A 22512-nucleotide genomic window follows, 5' to 3' on the forward strand; every position below is an offset into this window, starting at 1 on the left:
ACTACACAATTTTTATTTTTTTAATATAAATCATCATATGAAAAATGTATATATAAAAAAATACATTTAATGTAAACAATTGGTTTCGACAATAGGCCATTTTTAGATTACTTATTTCCTTTAAAGAGGTTGGCAATCTTATTTTGCTAGGAGGGTCATTGGGCTGATCAGTGGGTGTCCTACTACTGGAACTCCTATTAATTAGTTTCTAATTTGTGGGAAAAACCTACAGCAGTTTCCCTGCAGTGCCACCGCAGGAAGAAGGAAGTATTACATCGTTTCCAGTTAAATCAATAGGCAGTTTGTATAATACATGGATGTGTTGGGTCCTCCAGAATAGCAGATGCTCTTTGAAGCCACTTTCTGCTACTGTTAATAAATGAGGGATCAGATTGGGGACCTCCTCTATTCAATTGGAAGACCCTAATTGGGTTATTATTAAGAAGAGGTGGCTCAGCAATAAGTCAGTCCAATTTCCAACCGGTTTCTTACATCCGACATTTTCGGTCCAAATGCAGACTTCAGTGACCGGACCAATTGTTGGTCTCCTATCCTGAACTCAATGGGCAGTTGAGTTGGGTTCACGACACTCTCGGACGGTTTGCACACTGCAGTGAAAGTGAATATTGGACATGTGAAATTGCCTGAATGTGTGGAAGGACTGCAGTTGATTGATCGATGACCACAGATGATAAGGGCTTTTTGTCTAATTGTACCTAAACTGAGATATCATCCATGAAACCAATTTACGGGATTGTCTAGTCTTATGGTAAATTAAGAATTCACCTACATGCTAATATGGAAGGCGGTCATTCTATAAAGTCAACCAATGCTCTTGATAATTAAGTCTATAAATTAACTGCACATCCAAAAATCTTTTTCTGAAAAAGAAACAACCACAACAGCCAGACAATTGAAAAGTGTAGAGTGGAATAAGAGGAAGCAATGCATCGGCCATTTTGAACCCAATACACCTCTGATTCGTCTTTCTCCTCTCTAATTCTAACAACAGAGCAGACAGGAGGCCCCCAGAAATATAACATTGCCATCCAATCAAGCCAAAATAGGCATGTTCGGATGACTTTTATATATACAGTCTGCTTTATGTCTCGAACCACACTGCTATTTTGGCTTTCTGTAAGGGGTTTTGGTATTTTTCATGGCAGCACACAATCTGTTGAATTCTTATTACTATTAAAAATTCGAGAACCCCATTAAACCCATTTTAAAGTCAACGAGGTCTAACAAAAATTTGGCTCCAACACAGCTGTGACGACTTTTGTTATAAATATAAGACCTGAGCAATTAGCAGGAATATCATGTTGGGCATAGATATTATAGGACTTTACAATGGACTCCAGGGTCTCTGGAATAACAATGGAGGTGCAAACTACAAAAAATATGCATAGGTTTAATGTATCTGACTGGCAATACTGGAAAAAGTCTTAAAGGCAAGAGTGGTGCTGTTTCTAAATGTACACAATCCCTAGGTTTTTATGTACATCTTCAAAGTTATTGAAAAGAACCACAAAATCTGTCATATGTAAGAGGGTCGTGATGCACTGGGTTATTATCAGTCCCCGCAAAGAAAAATGAGGAATAGCTGGACAGGGAAACAATTGCCACAGGAACAAGATTTCATTTGGAACTTATTTACTGGAAAGAGTTATATTCATGACAGATTATTGTATTACAGAGACAGAGGGAAGGCAATCTGCAGAGCAGAGATCGACGGGGGAAAATATCATACAGTAAGTAGACAAATGCAATCAGGAAAAAGAAATGACTCAACACGTTGGATCTATGTAGATGTTACTCAGCTGGTCCATTTGTCAGCTGAGCAGGGGATATATGGACAGGAGTTAACCTAATGGTAACAGGCTTTTTTTATAGAATCTACACTAAGATGGACATTTATCACCTATTCACAGGAGTAAGAGAGTTCACGTAGAGTAAGAGCGGCTGAGAGTCCGCCTCAGAGAAAGGAAGTTCACAGTAACAGGAGCCACTTTATATTAGAGTCCGCCAGAGAAAAATAGATGCAGTCCCTAGAGTAAAAGCCACTCTACATTAGAGTATGCCACAGAGAAAGAGAGACCACAAGAATGGGAGCCAGTCTGTCTTAGATTCCAACACAATGAGAGAAGATTTGCCAGAGCAAGAGCCTCTCTGTATTAGACTACACTGGAGAAAAAGACATACAGTCCCTAGAGAAGAAGCCACTCTGTATTAGACTACACCGGAGAAAAGACATACAGTCCCTAGAGAAGGAGCCTCTCTGTATTAGAGTACACCGGAGAAAAAGACATACAGTCCCTAGAGAAGAAGCCACTCTGCATTAGAGCACACCGGAGAAAAGACATACAGTCCCTAGAGAAGGAGCCTCTCTGTATTAGAGTACACCGGAGAAAAAGACATACAGTCCCTAGAGAAGGAGCCACTCTGCATTAGACTACACCGGAGAAAAAGACATGCAGTCCCTAGAGAAGGAGCCTCTCTGTATTAGACTACACTGGAGAAAAAGACATGCAGTCCCTAGAGAAGGAGCCTCTCTGTATTAGACTACACCGGAGAAAAGACATACAGTCCCTAGAGAAGGAGCCTCTCTGTATTAGACTACACTGGAGAAAAAGACATGCAGTCCCTAGAGAAGGAGCCTCTCTGTATTAGAGTACACCGGAGAAAAAGACATGCAGTCCCTAGAGAAGGAGCCTCTCTGTATTAGACTACACTGGAGAAAAAGACATGCAGTCCCTAGAGAAGGAGCCTCTCTGTATTAGAGTACACCGGAGAAAAAGACATGCAGTCCCTAGAGAAGGAGCCTCTCTGTATTAGAGTATACCATAGAAAAAGACATGCAGTCCCTAGAGAAGGAGCCTCTCTGTATTAGACTACACCGGAGAAAAAGACATGCAGTCCCTAGAGAAGGAGCCTCTCTGTATTAGACTACACTGGAGAAAAAGACATGCAGTCCCTAGAGAAGGAGCCTCTCTGTATTAGACTACACCGGAGAAAAAGACATGCAGTCCCTAGAGAAGGAGCCTCTCTGTATTAGACTACACTGGAGAAAAAGACATACAGTCCCTAGAGAAGGAGCCTTTCTGTATTAGACTACACTGGAGAAAAAGACATACAGTCCCTAGAGAAGGAGCCTCTCTGTATTAGAGTACACCGGAGAAAAAGACATGCAGTCCCTAGAGAAGGAGCCTCTCTGTATTAGAGTACACCATAGAAAAAGACATACAGTCCCTAGAGAAGAAGCCACTCTGTATTAGAGTACACCATAGAAAAAGACATACAGTCCCTAGAGAAGAAGCCACTCTGTATTAGAGTACACCATAGAAAAAGACATGCAGTCCCTAGAGAAGGAGCCTCTCTGTATTAGACTACACTGGAGAAAAAGACATGCAGTCCCTAGAGAAGGAGCCTCTCTGTATTAGAGTACACCGGAGAAAAAGACATGCAGTCCCTAGAGAAGGAGCCTCTCTGTATTAGAGTATACCATAGTAAAAGACATGTAGTTCCTAGAGAAGGAGCCACTCTGTATTAGAGTACACCGGAGAAAAAGACATGCAGTCCCTAGAGAAGGAGCCTCTCTGTATTAGACTACACTGGAGAAAAAGAAATGTAGTTCCTAGAGAAGAAGCCACTCTGTATTAGAGTACACCATAGAAAAAGACATACAGTCCCTAGAGAAGAAGCCACTCTGTATTAGACTACACCAGATAAAAAGACATACAGTCCCTAGAGAAGGAGCCACTCTGTATTAGAGTACACCAGATAAAAAGACATACAGTCCCTAGAGAAGAAGCCACTCTGTATTAGAGTACACCGGAGAAAAAGACATACAGTCCCTAGAGAAGGAGCCACTCTGTATTAGACTACACCGGAGAAAAAGACATACAGTCCCTAGAGAAGAAGCCACTCTGTATTAGAGTACACCAGATAAAAAGACATACAGTCCCTAGAGAAGGAGCCACTCTGTATTAGAGTACACCAGATAAAAAGACATACAGTCCCTAGAGAAGGAGCCACTCTGTATTAGAGTACACCAGATAAAAAGACATACAGTCCCTAGAGAAGAAGCCACTCTGTATTAGAGTACACCGGAGAAAAAGACATACAGTCCCTAGAGAAGGAGCCACTCTGTATTAGACTACACCGGAGAAAAAGACATACAGTCCCTAGAGAAGGAGCCACTCTGTATTAGACTACACCGGAGAAAAACACATGTAGTTCCTAGAGAAGAAGCCACTCTGTATTATAGTACACCACAGAAAAAGACATACAGTCCCTAGAGAAGGAGCCACTCTGTATTACAGTACACAGGATAAAAAGACATACAGTCCCTAGAGAAGGAGCCACTCTGTATTATAGAACACCGGAGAAAAAGACATACAGTCCCAATAGAAGGAGCCATTCTGTATTAGAGCCTTATCACAAAGAGAGAAAGAAAGAGATTCTGCCTGAGTAAAAGATGATATGTATTAGAGTTTATCATGTAGAAAAAGAGAGTCTACCAGAGTAAGAGCCACTCTGTATTAAGGTCCACCAGACCAAGAGCCACTGTTCTTTAGAGTTAAGTAAGAGCTGCTAGAGTTAGCTAGAGTAGGAATCATTCTATTAGAGCATGCCAGAATGAGCGAGTAACCGCCGGAATAGGAGACGCTCTGTCTTAGATTCCACCACATTGAGTGAGGATTGTCCAGAGCAAGAGCCACTCTGTATTAGAATCTTCCACAGAGAGAGAGGGTCAGCTTGAGTAAAGGACACTTCCTATTACAGTATGGTACAGGGAGAGTCTGATAAAGTAGGAGCCACTCTGTATTAGAGTACGTCATATAAAAAGAGTTCCCCAGAGAAGAAGCTACTATCTGTCAGGGTACTGAAAAGATAGAACAAGTCCACTAGAGTACGAGCCACTCTCTATTAAAGTATACCATAGTCCACTAGAATAGGAGCCACTGTGTATTACATTCTTTCTCAGCCAGAAAGAATCCACTAGAGTAGCCATGCTCTGTCATATAGAAAGAGTCCCCTAGAGTGGAAGCCGCTATCTGTTAGAGTATGCAATAAAGAGTCCACTACAGTAGGAGCCACTCTTTATTAAAGTACACCACAGAGAGAGAGAGAATCTTATAAAGAGACACTTTATAAGCTGGAGACAAATATACAACAAAAAATATCTTTAGGAAGTTTTTACAAAGTTTTCCAACATTTTGAGTAAATTATATTTGGTCCTTCCAAAGTAGAATACTTATAAAAATACCCTTTTTTTGTCTATATCACCCATTTTCATTGGATAAATAATACACTAAATTATAATAAGATGCATTGACGTATATGAATATGAATAAAATCACCTTGCAGTCTTCACAGCAGAGTCCGTGAGCGCAGACGGCTCCGGGATAGAGCAGGCACGTGCTGGCATTACAGCAAGGGTTTGCACATTCCTGCAATGAAATTCAGAGAAATATCTTAGAATGGCGCGGACGTCAGTGTTTCCTTCATGTCTGAAAATGGGAGTAATGGATCCTCTAAATCCCACTTGGGCACAGAACAGATTTTTCTACACTCACATTATGGTGTTTCAAAAAGCTTCAAAGTGAAATGATGAAACACAAGACCAAGGTGGGTACATGGAGTAAGGTTTCTACAAATTGCAGGACGATGCCGTTTGGCGCAGAAAGACTCATGAATCCAATTCATTATATACATGTAGCATAATTGTAATATACTGTATCCGTGGAACACTACAAGCCCCAGCATGACCCAACCACAGGAAATGACTACAATGCATTCCATTATACTCTCATTCAATACTTTAGTTTTATAATAATGTTTCTTTATATGGAAGGTCACTAAGGACAGGCAGGAAAGCAGAAAAATATTGTATCCGACTGTCCTTAAAGGGGCGGTTCAGCCTTTATAAAAAAAAAAGCCTCTGACCTTAAGCTTAATAACTCATAAAAATCACCCAGCCAAAAAAGACGCTCTTCACTGTGTAATATGAAAGGCTCCGATCCAAAACGTTATCAATCCACACATAATGAATCACAAGGAAAAGATTTTGGCAAACACCAAACCTCGTTGGAATTATTAAAAATTTGTCCTTGATATTGAACCAACCCTGAATTATATCCGTAGCCCAAATACATGAATATGTGTTCCCAGATAGGAGCATTTATTAAGCAGCGTTACTACATGAGTTGCATATTATTACGGGGGCATATGGGATGACGCGCTGTTATGGAGGGGTCTGGGGGTGACACTTATGGGGGATCTGTGGAGGATGTACTATTATGGAGAGATCTGTGGATCACATACGGTTATGGGGGATCTGTGGATGACACACTGTTCTGGGGGATCTGTGGATGACACACTGTTATGGGGGATCTGTGGATGACACTGTTATGGGGGATCTGTGGATGACACACTGTTATGGGGGATCTGTGGATGACACACTGTTATGGGGGATCTGTGGATGACACACTGTTATGGGGGATCTGTGGATGACACACTGTTATGGGGGATCTGTGGATGACACACTGTTATGGGGGATCTGTGGATGACACACTGTTCTGGGGGATCTGTGGATGACACACTGTTCTGGGGGATCTGTGGCTGACACACTGTTATGGGGGATCTGTGGATGACACACTGTTATGGGGGATCTGTGGATGACACACTGTTATGGGGGATCTGTGGATGACACACTGTTCTGGGGGATCTGTGGCTGACACACTGTTATGGGGGATCTGTGGATGACACACTGTAATGGGGGATCTGTGGATGACACACTGTTATGGGGGATCTGTGGATGACATGCTGTTATGGGGGATCTGTAGATGACACACTGTTCTGGGGGATCTGTGGATGACACACTGTTATGGGGGATCTGTGGATGACACACTGTTCTGGGGGATCTGTGGATGACACACTGTTATGGGGGATCTGTGGATGACACGCTGTTATGGGGGATCTGTAGATGACACACTGTTCTGGGGGATCTGTAGATGACACACTGTTATGAGGGATCTGTGGATGACACACTGTTATGGGGGATCTGTGGATCACATAAGGTTATGGGGATCTGTGGATGACACACTGTTCTGGGGGATCTGTGGATGACACACTGTTATGGGGGATCTGTGGATGACACTTTGTTATGGGGGATCTGTGGATGACACACTGTTATGGGGGATCTGTGGATGACACACTGTTCTGGGGGATCTGTGGATGACACACTGTTATGGGGGATCTGTGGATGACACTGTTATGGGGGATCTGTGGATGACACACTGTTATGGGGGATCTGTGGATGACACACTGTTATGGGGGATCTGTGGATGACACGCTGTTATGGGGGATCTGTAGATGACACTTTGTTATGGGGGATCTGTGGATGACGCAGTGTTATGAGGGATCTGTAGATGACGCATTGGTATGGGGGATCTGTAGATGACAGTGTTAAGGGGGATCAGTGGATGATGCACTATTATGGGGGATCTGTGGATGATGCATTGTTATGGGGATCAGTGGATGATGCATTGTTATGGGGATCAGTGGAGGATGCACTGGTATAGGGGATCTGTAGATGACAGTGTTATGGGGGATCTGTAGATGACAGTGTTATGGAGGATGTGTGGATAACATACTGTTACGGGGATCTGTAGATGACAACACTTATGGAGGATCTATGGATGACACTTATGAGGTATCTGTAGATAACATACTGTTACAGAGGAACTGTGAATGATGCACTGTCATGGGGACATTTGGGGCTGACACAGTAATAAGAGAGTATCTGTAGATAGAACCAGTTGTGGGTAATGGGGCAATCTGTTGTATAATATTGGGACACACTTGGCTAGCACATCTGTGATTTGCACATGCAGCAATGGTGACAACTGCGGCTTTAATGGGGACATCTGTGGCAAGTATTTATAGGGCATGGAGGCTTGTACGGTGAGAGGCTCATCAGTTTGCTCTCTGGAATATTGTGGCCATAAATATGGAAATTCCCAAAGGGGCTACTCAGTTTTTTATTAGTTAATAAATCCCTTTTGTTATACACCAAAAACAAATATTTGTAACACAATCTCGCTTCGCCTGCACTAAAGGATAAAAAACAAATCTTTAGTAAAGGACAAAACATCTCCCCACTATTTAGAATATTTATCATTTTTACTTTTTGTCCTAAAAAATAAAAATCCTCCGGGAACCAGAATTAGTGAAAGCTGTAATCATATGAATCACACCTGAATACGTCATAATTCATTTAGGTGGCTTTATCCAATACAGCTGGATGACATGCCTAATGCAACTTATAAAAATTTGGAAAATATTTAATTTAGCGAAAGAAAAATAAAATATTTGAGGCTTTATTAATATTTAATAGCACAGATTAAGAAACCATTTCTAGTAGTCCAGGAAGACTGCCACCAGCATAATAATAGCAGAACGCAGAGTATAAAAGTCACCGCTTCTGACAGAACTAATAAAATAACCTTGGATAACAGTATTTTCAGCAGAAATTCACTGACCGAAACTGCTGAAAGGAATAAGAGACAGGAAAAGGCATGTACCATGCAAAATGGGAAAAGACATAACTACAGACTCTCAATGGCATTTATTAGGTGAGGACTGGGTGGCTCAAATCATATTTTTCATGGATGTTATTGGAAGTCCTATTTGGGGATAATCAATAGTCTTCAAAAATGTCAGAACTGGCGATGAGCAAACCTGCTTGGATAAAGTGTTATCTGAGCATGCTCGGGTGCTGAGTGTCTTCGGCAGCTCAAAAAATATGTTCGCGTCCCCGCGGCTGCATGTCTTGTGGCTGTTCACCAGCTGCAACACATGCAGGGATTGCCTGGTTATTAGTCCCATATTCAGCCAGTCCCTTGTCCAGGCTGAGACACATTAAATTACCCTGTCACAGATCAGCTCACTTGTAGCTAAAAAATTGCCACAACACATGGATCTTCTACATGTGATACCTTCAGCTACAGAGATATCTATGGAAGAGGCTGATTAGATCCTTTGATCATCAAAACGATCCAAGGTTTCAAAATCCTTGACCACTATCAAAATTATTTTTGAAAAAACAAACAAGCAAACAACAAAAACAGATATAGGAACCAATACCCCTTTAAGTCCTTCACAAGTTCATTTTTTATGCCTGTATGCAGTCCGTTATTTAAGGACTGCAAATACGGACACATGCACAACCATTGTATGCCGCTGCCTGTGACTCCTGGGCTTGAGGTCAGCAAATATAATACAGCTGACATTAACTCCACAACTATTACTCCACTTGCCACTGCACCAGGGCAAGTGAGAAGAGCAGAGGCTTCAGAGTCAGAGTGGAGGCTAGGAGCTAATTGATGATCTTTTTCTGGGGCGGCTGAGGGCTGATGTTCTTAGTCTGGAAGGGGGCCAATATCCATGGTCCCTTCCTAGGCTATTAATGTCAGCACACAGCTGTCTGTTTAACCTTTGCTGGTTAGTAAATAAAGAGGGGACCCTACGTCATTATTTTGGGGGGTTCTCCTTATAATAACTAATAGAGGCTAAGCAAACAGCTGTGAGCTGATATTAATAGCCTGGGAACCTTTATGGCTATTGGCTCCTTCCCAGAATATTAACATCAGCCCCCAGCTGTCGACTTTCCCTCAGCTGGTTATGAAAATTAAGGCGGACCCAATGTCATTTTATTTATTGGGTACAGAAAAATAAGCACGCAAAGCACTGATTAGAAGTCACACTGACATATTTCTATCTATCTATCATGTTCCTCATCGCTATCCATCTCTATCTTTGAACATCTTTAATACATAAAACTCTTTAATTTCTATGCTGCATTTCATTCCATACATGTCACACTGACTGCACACGGATAGCACACAAACTTCACATGGAAGTCACATACGTACACAGGGATGGCACACGAACACGGTTCTGATCAGTCCTGGTTTTTCCAGTACAGGAATCACCAGAATGTGTGAAGGGGGCCTAAGATAGAGTAGAATTTTTTCCCTCTTAAAGTACAGATACGGCCTACTAGGCAATGCAACATGTTGGTTTGAAAATGTTCCTGCTTGGTCTTGATGTTATCAAAATCTTAGCATGAAACATGTGACTTCTGTATAGAGGCGTAATATAGCTATCTTAATGCAGACTTATGATCCTTGCAGATAGCAAAGCTGCATGAGTCCTACATGGCAGCACATGAAGTCCCTATGAGTCTGTGTTGCAAAACCATAGACAATCTGCTTGCCCCCTTATGGAGCCTGCATATTTTTCTTTGAAGCATTCTTGACAAATTTGATGATGGGAAATGTCATGTATAAAACACAAGGCATGCAAATGTGCAAGGTAAATTCATAGAATTTATGTTATGGTTCCAAACAATGGAAATGGAACAATGGGTAGCACGGTGGTTCCAAACAATGGGTAGCACATTGATTCCGAACAATAGGAAGCACAATGGTTCCAAACAATGGGTAGCACGGTGGTTCCAAACAATGGGTAGCATGGTGGTTCCAAACAATGGGTAGCATGGTGGTTCCAAACAAAGGGTAACTGTTGTGAATTAGACTTTTTGGCTCCCTCTTGTGGTTACTAGTGATATGACTCTGGGATTTTCTTCCCTCAGTTTGCACCCAGCTGGGTCGTTAGTTCAGGGGTGTTGCTATATAAACCTCCTGGATCCTTAGTCCAGTGCCTGGCATCGTTGTAATCAGACACATTCTGTTTGCTCCTATCTGCTGGTCCTGGTTCGTGCAAAATTAAGCTAAGTCCTGCTTCTTTGTTTTTTGGGTTATTTGCTTGCTCTCATTTTTGTCCAGCTTGTACTAAATGTGATTCCTGACCTTGCTGGAAGCTCTAGGGGGCTGGTGTTCTCCCCCCGGGCCGTTAGACGGTTCGGGGGTTCTTGAATTTCCAGTGTGGATATTTTTGATAGGGTTTTTGCTGACCATATAAGTTATCTTTCTATATTCTGCTATTAGCTAGTGGGCCTCTCTTTGCTAAATACCTAGCTCATTCTTATGTTTGTCTTTTCCTCTTACCTCACCGTTATTATTTGTTGGGGGCTTGTATCCTACTTTTGGGGTCTATTCTCTGGAGGCAAGAAAGGTCTTTCTTTTCCCTTCTAGGGTTAGTTAGTTCTCCGGCTGGCGTGAGACGTCTAGAATTAACGTAGGCACGTTCCCCGGCTACTGGTATTTGTGGTGCTAGGATTAGATATATGGTCAGCCCAGTTACCACTGCCCTATGAGCTGGTTTTCTGTGTTTGCAGACTTAGCAATTATTCCTGAGACCCTCTGCCATTGGGGTCATAACAGTATGCCAGGCCAACATTGAATGTTTAATGCATTGCAGAAGTGGGATAATAAGAAAGGAAATTCTGAGTTCTTTTTTTTTTTTCTTTCCTCTCTTCCTCCCCTTTACCTTTGAGTGGCTTGTGCTTGCTGCAGACATGAATGTCCAGACCTTGATTACAAGTGTAAACCAGCTGGCAGCTCGTGTGCAGGGCATACAAGATTTTGTTACCAGTAGTCCTATGTCTGAAACTAAAATACCTATTCCGGAATTATTTTCTGGAGACCGATTTAGGTTTAGGAATTTCATGAATAATTGTAAATTGTTTCTTTCTCTGAGACCCCGTTCATCTGGAGATTCAGCTCAGCAAGTTAAAATTGTTATTTCTTTTTTACGGGGCGACCCTCAGGATTGGGCTTTCTCCCTAGCGCCAGGAGATCCGGCATTGGCAAATATTGATGCGTTTTTTGTGGCGCTCGGATTGCTTTACGAGGAACCCAATCTTGAAATTCAGGCAGAAAAAGCCTTGCTGGCTATTTCTCAGGGCCAGGATGAAGCTGAAGTGTATTGCCAAAAATTTCGGAAATGGTCCGTGCTTACTCAGTGGAATGAGTGTGCTCTGGCCGCAAATTTCAGAAATGGCCTTTCTGAGGCCATTAAGAATGTGATGGCGGGTTTCCCCATTCCTACAAATCTGAATGATTCTATGGCGCTGGCTATTCAAATTGACCGGCGTTTGCGGGAGCGCAAAACCGCTAATCCTCTGGAGGTGTTGTCTGAACAAACACCTGATTTAATGCAATGTGATAGAATTCAGACTAGAAATGAGCGGAAAAATCATAGACGTCAGAATGGGTTGTGTTTTTACTGTGGTGATTCTACACATGTTATATCAGCATGCTCTAGACGTCTAACAAGGGTTGTTAGTCCTGTCGCCATTGGTAATTTCAAACCTAAATTTATTTTGTCTGTGACTTTGATTTGCTCTTTGTCTTCTTACCCTGTTATGGCGTTTGTGGATTCAGGTGCTGCCCTGAGTCTTATGGATCTGTCATTTGCCAAGCGCTGTGGTTTTGTTCTTGAACCGTTGGTAAATCCTATTCCTCTTAGAGGTATTGATGCTACGCCATTGGCGGAAAATAAACCGCAGTTTTGGACGCAGGTGACCATGTGCATGACTCCTGAACATCGGGAGGTGATTCGTTTTCTTGTTCTGCATAAAATGCATGATTTGGTCGTTTTGGGTCTGCCATGGTTACAGACCCACAATCCAGTCTTGGATTGGAAGGCAATGTCTGTGTCAAGTTGGGGCTGTCAGGGAATTCATGCTGATTCCCCGCCGGTGTCTATTGCTTCCTCTACTCCTTCGGAAGTTCCTGAGTATTTGTCTGATTATCAGGATGTATTCAGCGAGTCCAGATCCAGTGCTCTGCCTCCTCATAGGGACTGTGACTGCGCCATAGATTTGATTCCAGGTAGTAAATTTCCCAAGGGAAGATTATTTAATCTGTCTGTACCTGAGCATGCCGCAATGCGTTCGTATATCAAGGAGTCTCTGGAGAAGGGGGATATCCGTCCTTCCTCTTCCCCTCTTGGTGCGGGATTCTTTTTTGTGGCCAAGAAGGACGGATCTTTGAGACCTTGTATTGACTATCGGCTTCTGAATAAAATCACTGTTAAATTTCAGTATCCTTTGCCTCTGTTGTCGGACTTGTTTGCCCGGATTAAAGGTGCCAAGTGGTTCACCAAGATAGATCTTCGTGGTGCGTACAACCTTGTGCGCATTAAGCAAGGAGATGAATGGAAGACTGCATTTAATACGCCCGAAGGTCATTTTGAGTACTTGGTGATGCCTTTTGGGCTCTCTAATGCTCCCTCAGTGTTTCAGTCCTTTATGCATGATATTTTCCGGAAGTATCTGGATAAATTTATGATTGTTTATCTGGATGATATTCTGGTTTTCTCTGAAGATTGGGACTCACATGTGGAGCAGGTCAGGATGGTGTTTCAGGTTTTGCGTGAGAATGCTTTGTTTGTTAAAGGCTCAAAGTGTCTCTTTGGAGTACAGAAGGTTCCCTTTTTGGGGTTTATTTTTTCCCCTTCTGCTGTGGAGATGGACCCAGTCAAGGTCCGAGCTATTCATGAGTGGACTCAACCCACGTCAGTTAAGAGTCTTCAAAAGTTCTTGGGTTTTGCTAACTTCTACCGTCGTTTTATCGCTAATTTTTCTAGCGTTGTTAAACCTTTGACGGATATGACCAAGAAAGGTTCTGATGTTGCTAACTGGGCTCCTGCAGCCGTGGAGGCGTTCCAAGAGTTGAAGCGCCGGTTTACTTCGGCGCCTGTTTTGTGCCAGCCTGATGTCTCACTTCCCTTTCAGGTCGAAGTGGATGCTTCTGAGATTGGGGCAGGGGCCGTTTTGTCACAGAGAGGCCCTGGTTGCTCGGTAATGAGACCATGTGCTTTCTTCTCTAGGAAGTTTTCGCCTGCTGAGCGGAATTATGATGTTGGCAATCGGGAGTTACTGGCCATGAAGTGGGCATTTGAGGAGTGGCGTCATTGGCTCGAGGGTGCTAAGCATCGTGTGGTGGTCTTGACTGATCACAAAAATTTGATGTATCTCGAGTCTGCTAAACGCCTGAATCCTAGACAGGCCCGCTGGTCATTGTTTTTCTCCCGTTTTGACTTTGTGGTCTCGTATTTACCAGGTTCAAAGAATGTGAAGGCTGATGCTCTTTCAAGGAGCTTTGTGCCTGACTCTCCTGGACTCGCAGAACCTGTTGGTATTCTTAAGGAGGGAGTTATTTTGTCAGCCATTTCTCCTGATTTGCGACGCATGTTGCAGAGATTTCAGGCTGGTAGACCTGACTCTTGTCCACCTGACAGACTGTTTGTTCCTGATAAGTGGACCAGCAGAGTCATTTCCGAGGTTCATTCCTCGGTGTTGGCAGGTCATCCGGGAATTTTTGGCACCAGAGATCTGGTGGCTAGGTCCTTTTGGTGGCCTTCCTTGTCACGGGATGTGCGGTCATTTGTGCAGTCCTGTGGGACTTGTGCTCGAGGTAAGCCTTGCTGTTCTCATGCCAGCGGGTTGCTCTTGCCCTTGCCTGTCCCGAAGAGGCCTTGGACACACATTTCCATGGATTTCATTTCTGATCTCCCGGTGTCTCAGGGTATGTCTGTCTGTCATCTGGGTGGTATGTGATCGCTTCTCGAAAATGGTCCATTTGGTGCCTTTGCCTAAGCTGCCTTCCTCTTCCGATCTGGTTCCTGTGTTCATTCAGAATGTGGTTCGTTTACACGGCATTCCTGAGAATATTGTGTCTGACAGAGGATCCCAGTTTGTTTCCAGGTTCTGGCGATCCTTTTGTGCTAGGATGGGCATTGATTTGTCGTTCTCGTCTGCCTTTCATCCTCAGACTAATGGACAAACGGAGCGAACTAATCAGACTCTGGAGGCTTATTTGAGGTGTTTTGTTTCGGCAGATCAGGATGATTGGGTGACCTTCTTGCCGTTGGCTGAGTTTGCCCTTAATAATCGGGCTAGTTCCGCTACTTTGGTTTCGCCATTTTTCTGCAACTCTGGTTTCCATCCTCGTTTTTCCTCGGGACATGTGGAGCATTCTGACTGTCCTGGGGTAGATTCTGTGGTGGATAGGTTGCAGCAGATCTGGAATCATGTGGTGGACAACTTAAAATTGTCACAGGAGAAGGCTCAGCGTTTTGCCAACCGCCGCCGCGGTGTGGGTCCCCGACTTCGTGTTGGGGATTTGGTGTGGCTGTCTTCTCGATTTGTTCCTATGAAGGTCTCCTCTCCTAAATTTAAGCCTCGCTTCATTGGTCCTTACAAGATATTGGAAATCCTTAATCCAGTGTCCTTTCGCTTGGATCTTCCGGTTTCGTTTGCCATTCACAACGTGTTCCATAGGTCTTTATTGCGACGCTACGTTGTGCCTGTGGTTCCTTCTGCTGAGCCTCCTGCTCCGGTGTTGGTTGAGGGCGAGTTGGAGTACGTGGTTGAGAAGATCTTGGATTCTCGTCTCTCCAGACGGAGGCTTCAGTATTTGGTCAAGTGGAAGGGCTATGGTCAGGAGGATAATTCCTGGGTGGTTGCCTCTGATGTGCATGTGGCCGATTTAGTTCGTGCCTTTCACGCTGCTCATCCTGATCGCCCTGATGGTCTTGGTGAGGGTTCGGTGACCCCTCCTTAAGGGGGGGGTACTGTTGTGAATTAGACTTTTTGGCTCCCTCTTGTGGTTACTAGTGATATGACTCTGGGATTTTCTTCCCTCAGTTTGCACCCAGCTGGGTCGTTAGTTCAGGGGTGTTGCTATATAAACCTCCTGGATCCTTAGTCCAGTGCCTGGCATCGTTGTAATCAGACACATTCTGTTTGCTCCTATCTGCTGGTCCTGGTTCGTGCAAAATTAAGCTAAGTCCTGCTTCTTTGTTTTTTGGGTTATTTGCTTGCTCTCATTTTTGTCCAGCTTGTACTAAATGTGATTCCTGACCTTGCTGGAAGCTCTAGGGGGCTGGTGTTCTCCCCCCGGGCCGTTAGACGGTTCGGGGGTTCTTGAATTTCCAGTGTGGATATTTTTGATAGGGTTTTTGCTGACCATATAAGTTATCTTTCTATATTCTGCTATTAGCTAGTGGGCCTCTCTTTGCTAAATACCTAGCTCATTCTTATGTTTGTCTTTTCCTCTTACCTCACCGTTATTATTTGTTGGGGGCTTGTATCCTACTTTGGGGGTCTATTCTCTGGAGGCAAGAAAGGTCTTTCTTTTCCCTTCTAGGGTTAGTTAGTTCTCCGGCTGGTGTGAGACGTCTAGAATCAACGTAGGCACGTTCCCCGGCTACTGGTATTTGTGGTGCTAGGATTAGATATATGGTCAGCCCAGTTACCACTGCCCTATGAGCTGGTTTTCTGTGTTTGCAGACTTAGCAATTATTCCTGAGACCCTCTGCCATTGGGGTCATAACAGGTAACACGGTGGTTCCAAACAAAGGGTAGCACGGTGGTTACAAACAATGGGTAACTCGGTGGTTCCAAACAATGAGTAGCAAGATAGTTACAAACAATGGGTAGCACGGTGGTTCCAAACAGTGTAGGTAGCACAATGCTTCCAAACAATGGGTAGCATGGTGATTCCAAAGCAATGAGTAGCACGGTGGTTCCAAACAATGGGTAACACAGTGGTTCCAAACAATGGATAGCAAGGTGGTTCCAAACAATGGGTAGCACGGTGGTGCCAAACAATGTAGGTAGCACAATGGTTCCAAACAATGGGTAGCATGGAGGTTCAAAACAATGGGTAACACAGTGGTTCCAAACAATGAGTAGCACAGTGATTCCAAACAATGGGTAACACGGTGGTTCCAAACAATGTAGGTAGTAGAATAGTTCCAAACAATGGGTAACACGGTGGTTCGAAACAATGAGTAACATGGTGGTTCCAAACAATGGGTAGCTGTTATGAACTGGTGGTTTAGGAGCAACATGGGACGTGCTCTGGAGGAGGTGGTACCTGTACTGACCGCAGTTCCTGAGCTTATCACAACACTAGAAGTAGCCGTGGGATGTTCCTGTCACTCCCTAGACACCTCGTCACAGCCGGAGAACTAACTACCCCTAAAGATAGAAACAGGAAAGCTATCTTGCCTCAGAGAAAATCCCCAAAGGATAGGACAGCCCCCCACAAATATTGACTGTGAGTGAAGAGGGAAATGACATACGCAGAATGAAACCAGGATGTAGCAAAGGAGGCCAGTCTAGCTAGATAAAAAGAACAGGACAGAATACTGTGCGGTCAGTATTAAAAACTAGAAAAATCCACCACAGAGTTTACAAAAATCTCCACACCTGACTAAAGGTGTGGAGGGTAAATCTGCTTCCCAGAGCTTCCTGCATAACTGAATAAATCCATAATGACAAGCTGGACTAGAAAAAACATAGCGAGTGCAGAAAGATTAAGTCCACAACAAGTGGACTGCAAAAGAACAAGCAAGGACTTATCTTTGCTGAACTGGTCAGAATATCAGGGAAATCCAAGCAGAGATGTGAATCCAACCAGGAACCATTGACAACTGGCACAGGCTGAAGGATGGAACCAGGCTAAATAGCCGAGCCAGAAAGACAATCAGTGGAAACAGCTGCTGACTACTAAATCCAAGGAGCAGCAGTACCACTTAAAACCACCGGAGGGAGCCCAAGAGCAGAACTCACAAAAGTGCCACTTACAACCACCGGAGGGAGCCCAAGAGCGGAATTCACAACAGGTAGCATGGTGGTTCCAAACAATGAGTAACACGGTGGTTCCAAACAATGGGTAGCATGGTGGTTCCAAACAATGGGTAGCATGGTGGTTACAAACAATGGGTAACACGGTGGTTCCAAACAATGGGTAACATGGTGGTTCCAAACAATGAATAGCACGGTGGTTGCAAACAATGAGTAACACGGTGATTCCAAACAATGGGTAGCACAGTGGTTCCAAAACAATGGGTAACTCGGTGGTTCCAAACAATGGGTAGCAAGGTGGTTCCAAACAATGGGTAGCACTGTGGTTCCAAACAATGTAGGTAGCACAATGGTTCCAAATGGTTCCAATGGTTCCAAACAATGGGTAGCTTGGTGATTCCAAACAATGGGTAGCAGGGTGGTTCCAAACAATGGGTAGCACAATGATTCCAAACAATAGGTAGCACAGTGGTCCCAAACAATGGGTAGCACGGTGGTTCCAAACAATGGGTAGCTTGGTGATTCCAAACAATGGGTAGCAGGGTGGTTCCAAACAATGGGTAGCACAATGATTCCAAACAATAGGTAGCACAGTGGTCCCAAACAATGGGTAGCACGGTGGTTCCAAACAATGGGTAGCACAGTGGAGCAGTGTTTAGCACTGTTGCTTTACAGCCCTGGGGTTCTGGGTTCAAATCCCAACAAAGACAACATCTGCAAGGAGTTTGTATGTTCTACCTGTGTTTGCGTGGGTTTCCTACGGGTTTTCTGGTTTCCTTCTACACTCCAGACATACTGATAGGGAATCTAGATTGTGAGCCCCGATGGGGACAGTGATGATAATGTCTGTATAGCGTAATTAATGGTGCTGCGTAAGTGAGTAAAAATAAATAAATATCCATGCCCTAAGAGAACAAATACCCTAAGATCAAACCAGAGGAGATAAATAAATAATTTTTGTGAAAATAAATTTAAGTAGTTTCTCTATACATGGCTCTCTTATAAAACAAACATACTTCTCATGTCTCATATCCACCCTGTCTCACAACCCTAAACAGTTATTCAACACCTTCAACTCTCTCCTCCGTCCCCCAGCACCTCCTCCCTACCCACTCATCTCAGCTGAAGACTGCCTCATTTTTCAAGCAGAAGATTGAGAACATCAGAGACAGTTTTAGTCGACAACCCCCAGAGCCCTTCCTCCCAACTACCCAGCCCTCCACCTCCCAAACCAACTTCTCCACCATTACAGAAGATCAACTCTCCACTCTACTCTCAAGATCGCATCTCACCACCTGTGCACTTGACCCTATCCCATCCCAAACATCGCCACAGTCTTCATCCCAACTTTACCCCATCTCTTCAACCTATCACTAACAACTGGCATTTTCCCCTCAAGCTTTAAACATTTTTGGCCTGGGACAGCTCATAGAATCTCACGGTTTTCAGTATCATCTCTATGCTGATGACACACAGATCTACATCTCTGGACCAGATATCACCACCCTACTAACCAGAAGCCCTCAATGTGTATCCGCTATTTCATCCTTCTTCTCCGCTAGATTTCTAAAACTTAACATGGACAAAACAGAATTCATTGTCTTTCCCCATCTCACGCGACTCCCCCAAGGAACCCAACCATTACAGTAAACAGCTGCCCAGTCTCCCACAAGCTCGCGGCCTCGGGGTAATCCTTGACACTGATCTCTCCTTCAAACTGCATATCCAAGCCCTTTCCTCTTCCTGCCGCCTTCAACTCAAAAATATTTCACGGACCAGTACGTTCCTAAAACAAGAAACTGCAAAAACCCTAGTCCATGCCCTCATCATCTCCTGCCTCGACTACTGTAACCTCCTGCTCTGTGGCCTCCCCTCTAACACTCTCGCACCCCTCCAATCTATTCTAAACTCAGCTGCCCGACTAATTCACCTGTCCCCCCGCTATTCCCCGGCCTCTCCCCTCTGTCAATCCCTTCACTGGCTCCCCATTACCCAGAGACTCCAGTACAATAGCCTAACCATGACATACAAGGCCATCCACAACCTGTCCCCTCCATACATCTGTGACCTCGTCTCCCGGTACTTTCCTGCACACAACCTCCGATCCTCACAAGATCTCCTTCTCTACTCCCCTCTTATCTCTTCTTCCCACATTCGCATACAAGATTTCTCTCGCGTATCACCCCTACTCTGGAACTCTCTACCACAACATATCAGACTCTCGCCTACCATCGAAACCTTCAAAAAGAACCTGAAGACCTACCTCTTCCAGCAAGCCTACAACCTGCAGTAACCACCGATCGACCAAACCGCTGCACGACCAGCTCTACCCTCACCTACTGTATTCTCACCAGTAGCGTAGCTACCAGGGGGGCAGAGGGGGCGGTCGCCCCGGGCCCCTTGCTCTGAGGGGGCCCACCTGGAGCTACACTACTCTCAGGGCCAGCGTTAGGGGCCCCTGCCTCCGTGCAATGTTTATCTTTAATTTCCCCTGCGTTTGTACTGTGTATGTAGCTAAAGTAACATGCACGGGACAAATGCTCACAGGGAGTCAGCAGAGAGATGGAAGAGAAGGCCTCCAATCAGAGTGCAGGGAGTGAGTCATGTGATCGCTCTCCTGCAGTCTGTGGAGGAGAGGGGGAAGGGAGGTCACTCACCACTCACCCAATCCCGGCTGAGCGCGCTCTGCTCAAAGCTGCTGTGCTGCAGAGAAGTGATCAGCTCCAGCAGCAGCAGCCAGGGACGCAGGGGGACTGTGACCTGAGCTCACTGCCTACACATGTTGTCTGCAGCATCTTACTGGAAGGAGCAGCCCCCAGGACCAGAGGACACTCTCCACACAGCATGATGAGTATCTTGGCACATGTAATTTGCTTTTTGATATGTCTGATCTGTTGCCTTGAATACATACATACAGGCACAGTATATAAAGCAATGAAGGGAATGTCTTGTTTATCCTGCAATCTGGACAGACACTGAACACTGACATGTGATCGATAAGTGTCTTGCACATAATGTATTTACTGCTGATTAGCTTATGAGAAGGAGAATGATTATTTTCTTAAGTTTGCGAGTGGCTGGAATGTTGCAGGACGGCTTTTACATGTGGGAGCCTGTCATCATATAAGGTCCGGCCAGCATCTGTACGCCCTCACATAGTGTTCTAGAATACTCTCTATGTCCCCAATCCTCTATGCAAGGCACAAAAAAGAGCTTTTATTATACTCATGGATGGCGCAGTCTGGGCGTCACTAGTCTTGATCCGGCGCCGTCCCTCTTCCTGTGATCGCTGTCCCTCTTCGTGTGGAAGATGCGTCCTACATCCTGCATTCAGTGTCCTCTATCGCACTCCCGTGCACGTGCACTTCTCTTTGCCCTGCTGAAGTCAGAGCACAGTATTGTAGTGCGCATTCTCTGGTTTATTTCCAGGTCATCAGTGCCCTTTGGCCTTTCCCAGCACATACGCACTACAGTACTTGGCTCTGCTTTCAGCAGCCCAGAGAGAAGTGTGCCTGCACAGGAGCGCGATGGGTGACACGGTGTGGATGACGTAGGATGTGTCATCCAGATAAAGCAGTAATGGAGGATGGCGATCTTAAGTCAAGACCAGCGATGCCTTGGTGAGCGCCGTTGGTGAGTATAATGAGAGGTAATTTTTATGCCTTGCGGAGGGGATTGGGGACACATTTATAGCCTTCCTTATAGAGGCTGCCTATGGCGAGCTGCATTATACTATACAGTCTTCCTATGTGAAGCGCATTATACTATAGGGTGTGCCTATGGGGAGTGCATGATACTATATGGAGGCCTATATGGAATGTATTATACCATATTGATTACTATCTGGTGTATTATGCTATATGGAGGCTATCTAGAGGGCCATCATTCAGTGTGGAGATTACAGCGACGGGGCCATCATACAGTGTTGGAGCCAGTTTGGGGGATATTAAGGGGTCAGTATATACAGTGAGGGGGCATCATACTGTGTATAGGGGAGCTGTACGGGGGGGAGACTCGGGACTTTATTAAATGTAAAGTGGGCACTTATTCTTATAGGGGAACTCAGGTTACTGTGACTATCAAAGGGTCACACACAAAGGGCATTATTACTTTCTAGGGGACAAAATGTGGGCACTGTTTTCTAGGGCACTTGCACCCGGCATTACTATATTATAGAGGGGTGCTTTAGAATTTAGAGGGCACAGATAATCACACAGCAGGTGCAGTAATAGGGACACATATGGAAGCAGCGGCTCAGTATTGGGGTATCAGGTGCAATAATAGGGACACATACGGCAGAGGCTCAGTATTGGGGTATCAGGTGCAGTAATAGGGACACATATGGCAGCAGAGGCTCAGTATTGGGGTATCAGGGGCAATAATAGGGACACATATGGCAGCAGTGGCTCAGTATTGGGGTATCAGGGGCAGTAATAAGGACACATATGGCAGAAGCGGCTCAGTATTGGGGTATCAGGTGCAGTAATAGGGACACATACGGCAGCAGAGGCTCAGTATTGGGGTATCAGGTGCAGTAATAGGGACACATACGGCAGCAGCGGCTCAGTATTGGGGTATCAGGTGCAGTAATAGGGACACATACGGCAGCAGTGGCTCAGTATTGGGGTATCAGGGGCAGTAATAGGGACACATATGGCAGCAGAGGCTCAGTATTGGGGTATCGGGTGCAGTAATAGGACACATACGGCAGCAGCGGCTCAGTATTGGGGTATCGGGTGCAGTAATAAGGACACATATGGCAGCAGAGGCTCAGTATTGGGGTATCAGGTGCAGTAATAGGGACACATACGGCAGCAGCGGCTCAGTATTGGGGTATCAGGTGCAATAATAGGGACACATACGGCAGAGGCTCAGTATTAGGGCATCAGGTGCAGTAATAGGGACATATGGCAGCAGAGGCTCAGTATTGGGGTATCAGGTGC

The 22512-nt window shown here is 44.7% G+C and overlaps 1 protein-coding gene across 1 annotated transcript in view; it reads right to left on the minus strand.

Annotated features, from left to right (window-relative positions):
• Positions 1–22512, minus strand: part of ADAM12 (ADAM metallopeptidase domain 12) — a 679455-nt gene that overhangs the window by 94257 nt on the left and 562686 nt on the right. The window contains exon 13 of the mRNA XM_077258380.1: positions 5364–5453. Within this exon, the coding sequence (XP_077114495.1) occupies positions 5364–5453 (90 nt within the window). The remainder of the gene's footprint in view (positions 1–5363; positions 5454–22512) is intronic.

Source organism: Ranitomeya variabilis, chromosome 4 (assembly GCF_051348905.1).
Source record: "Ranitomeya variabilis isolate aRanVar5 chromosome 4, aRanVar5.hap1, whole genome shotgun sequence".
Taxonomy (NCBI): Eukaryota; Metazoa; Chordata; class Amphibia; order Anura; family Dendrobatidae; genus Ranitomeya; species Ranitomeya variabilis.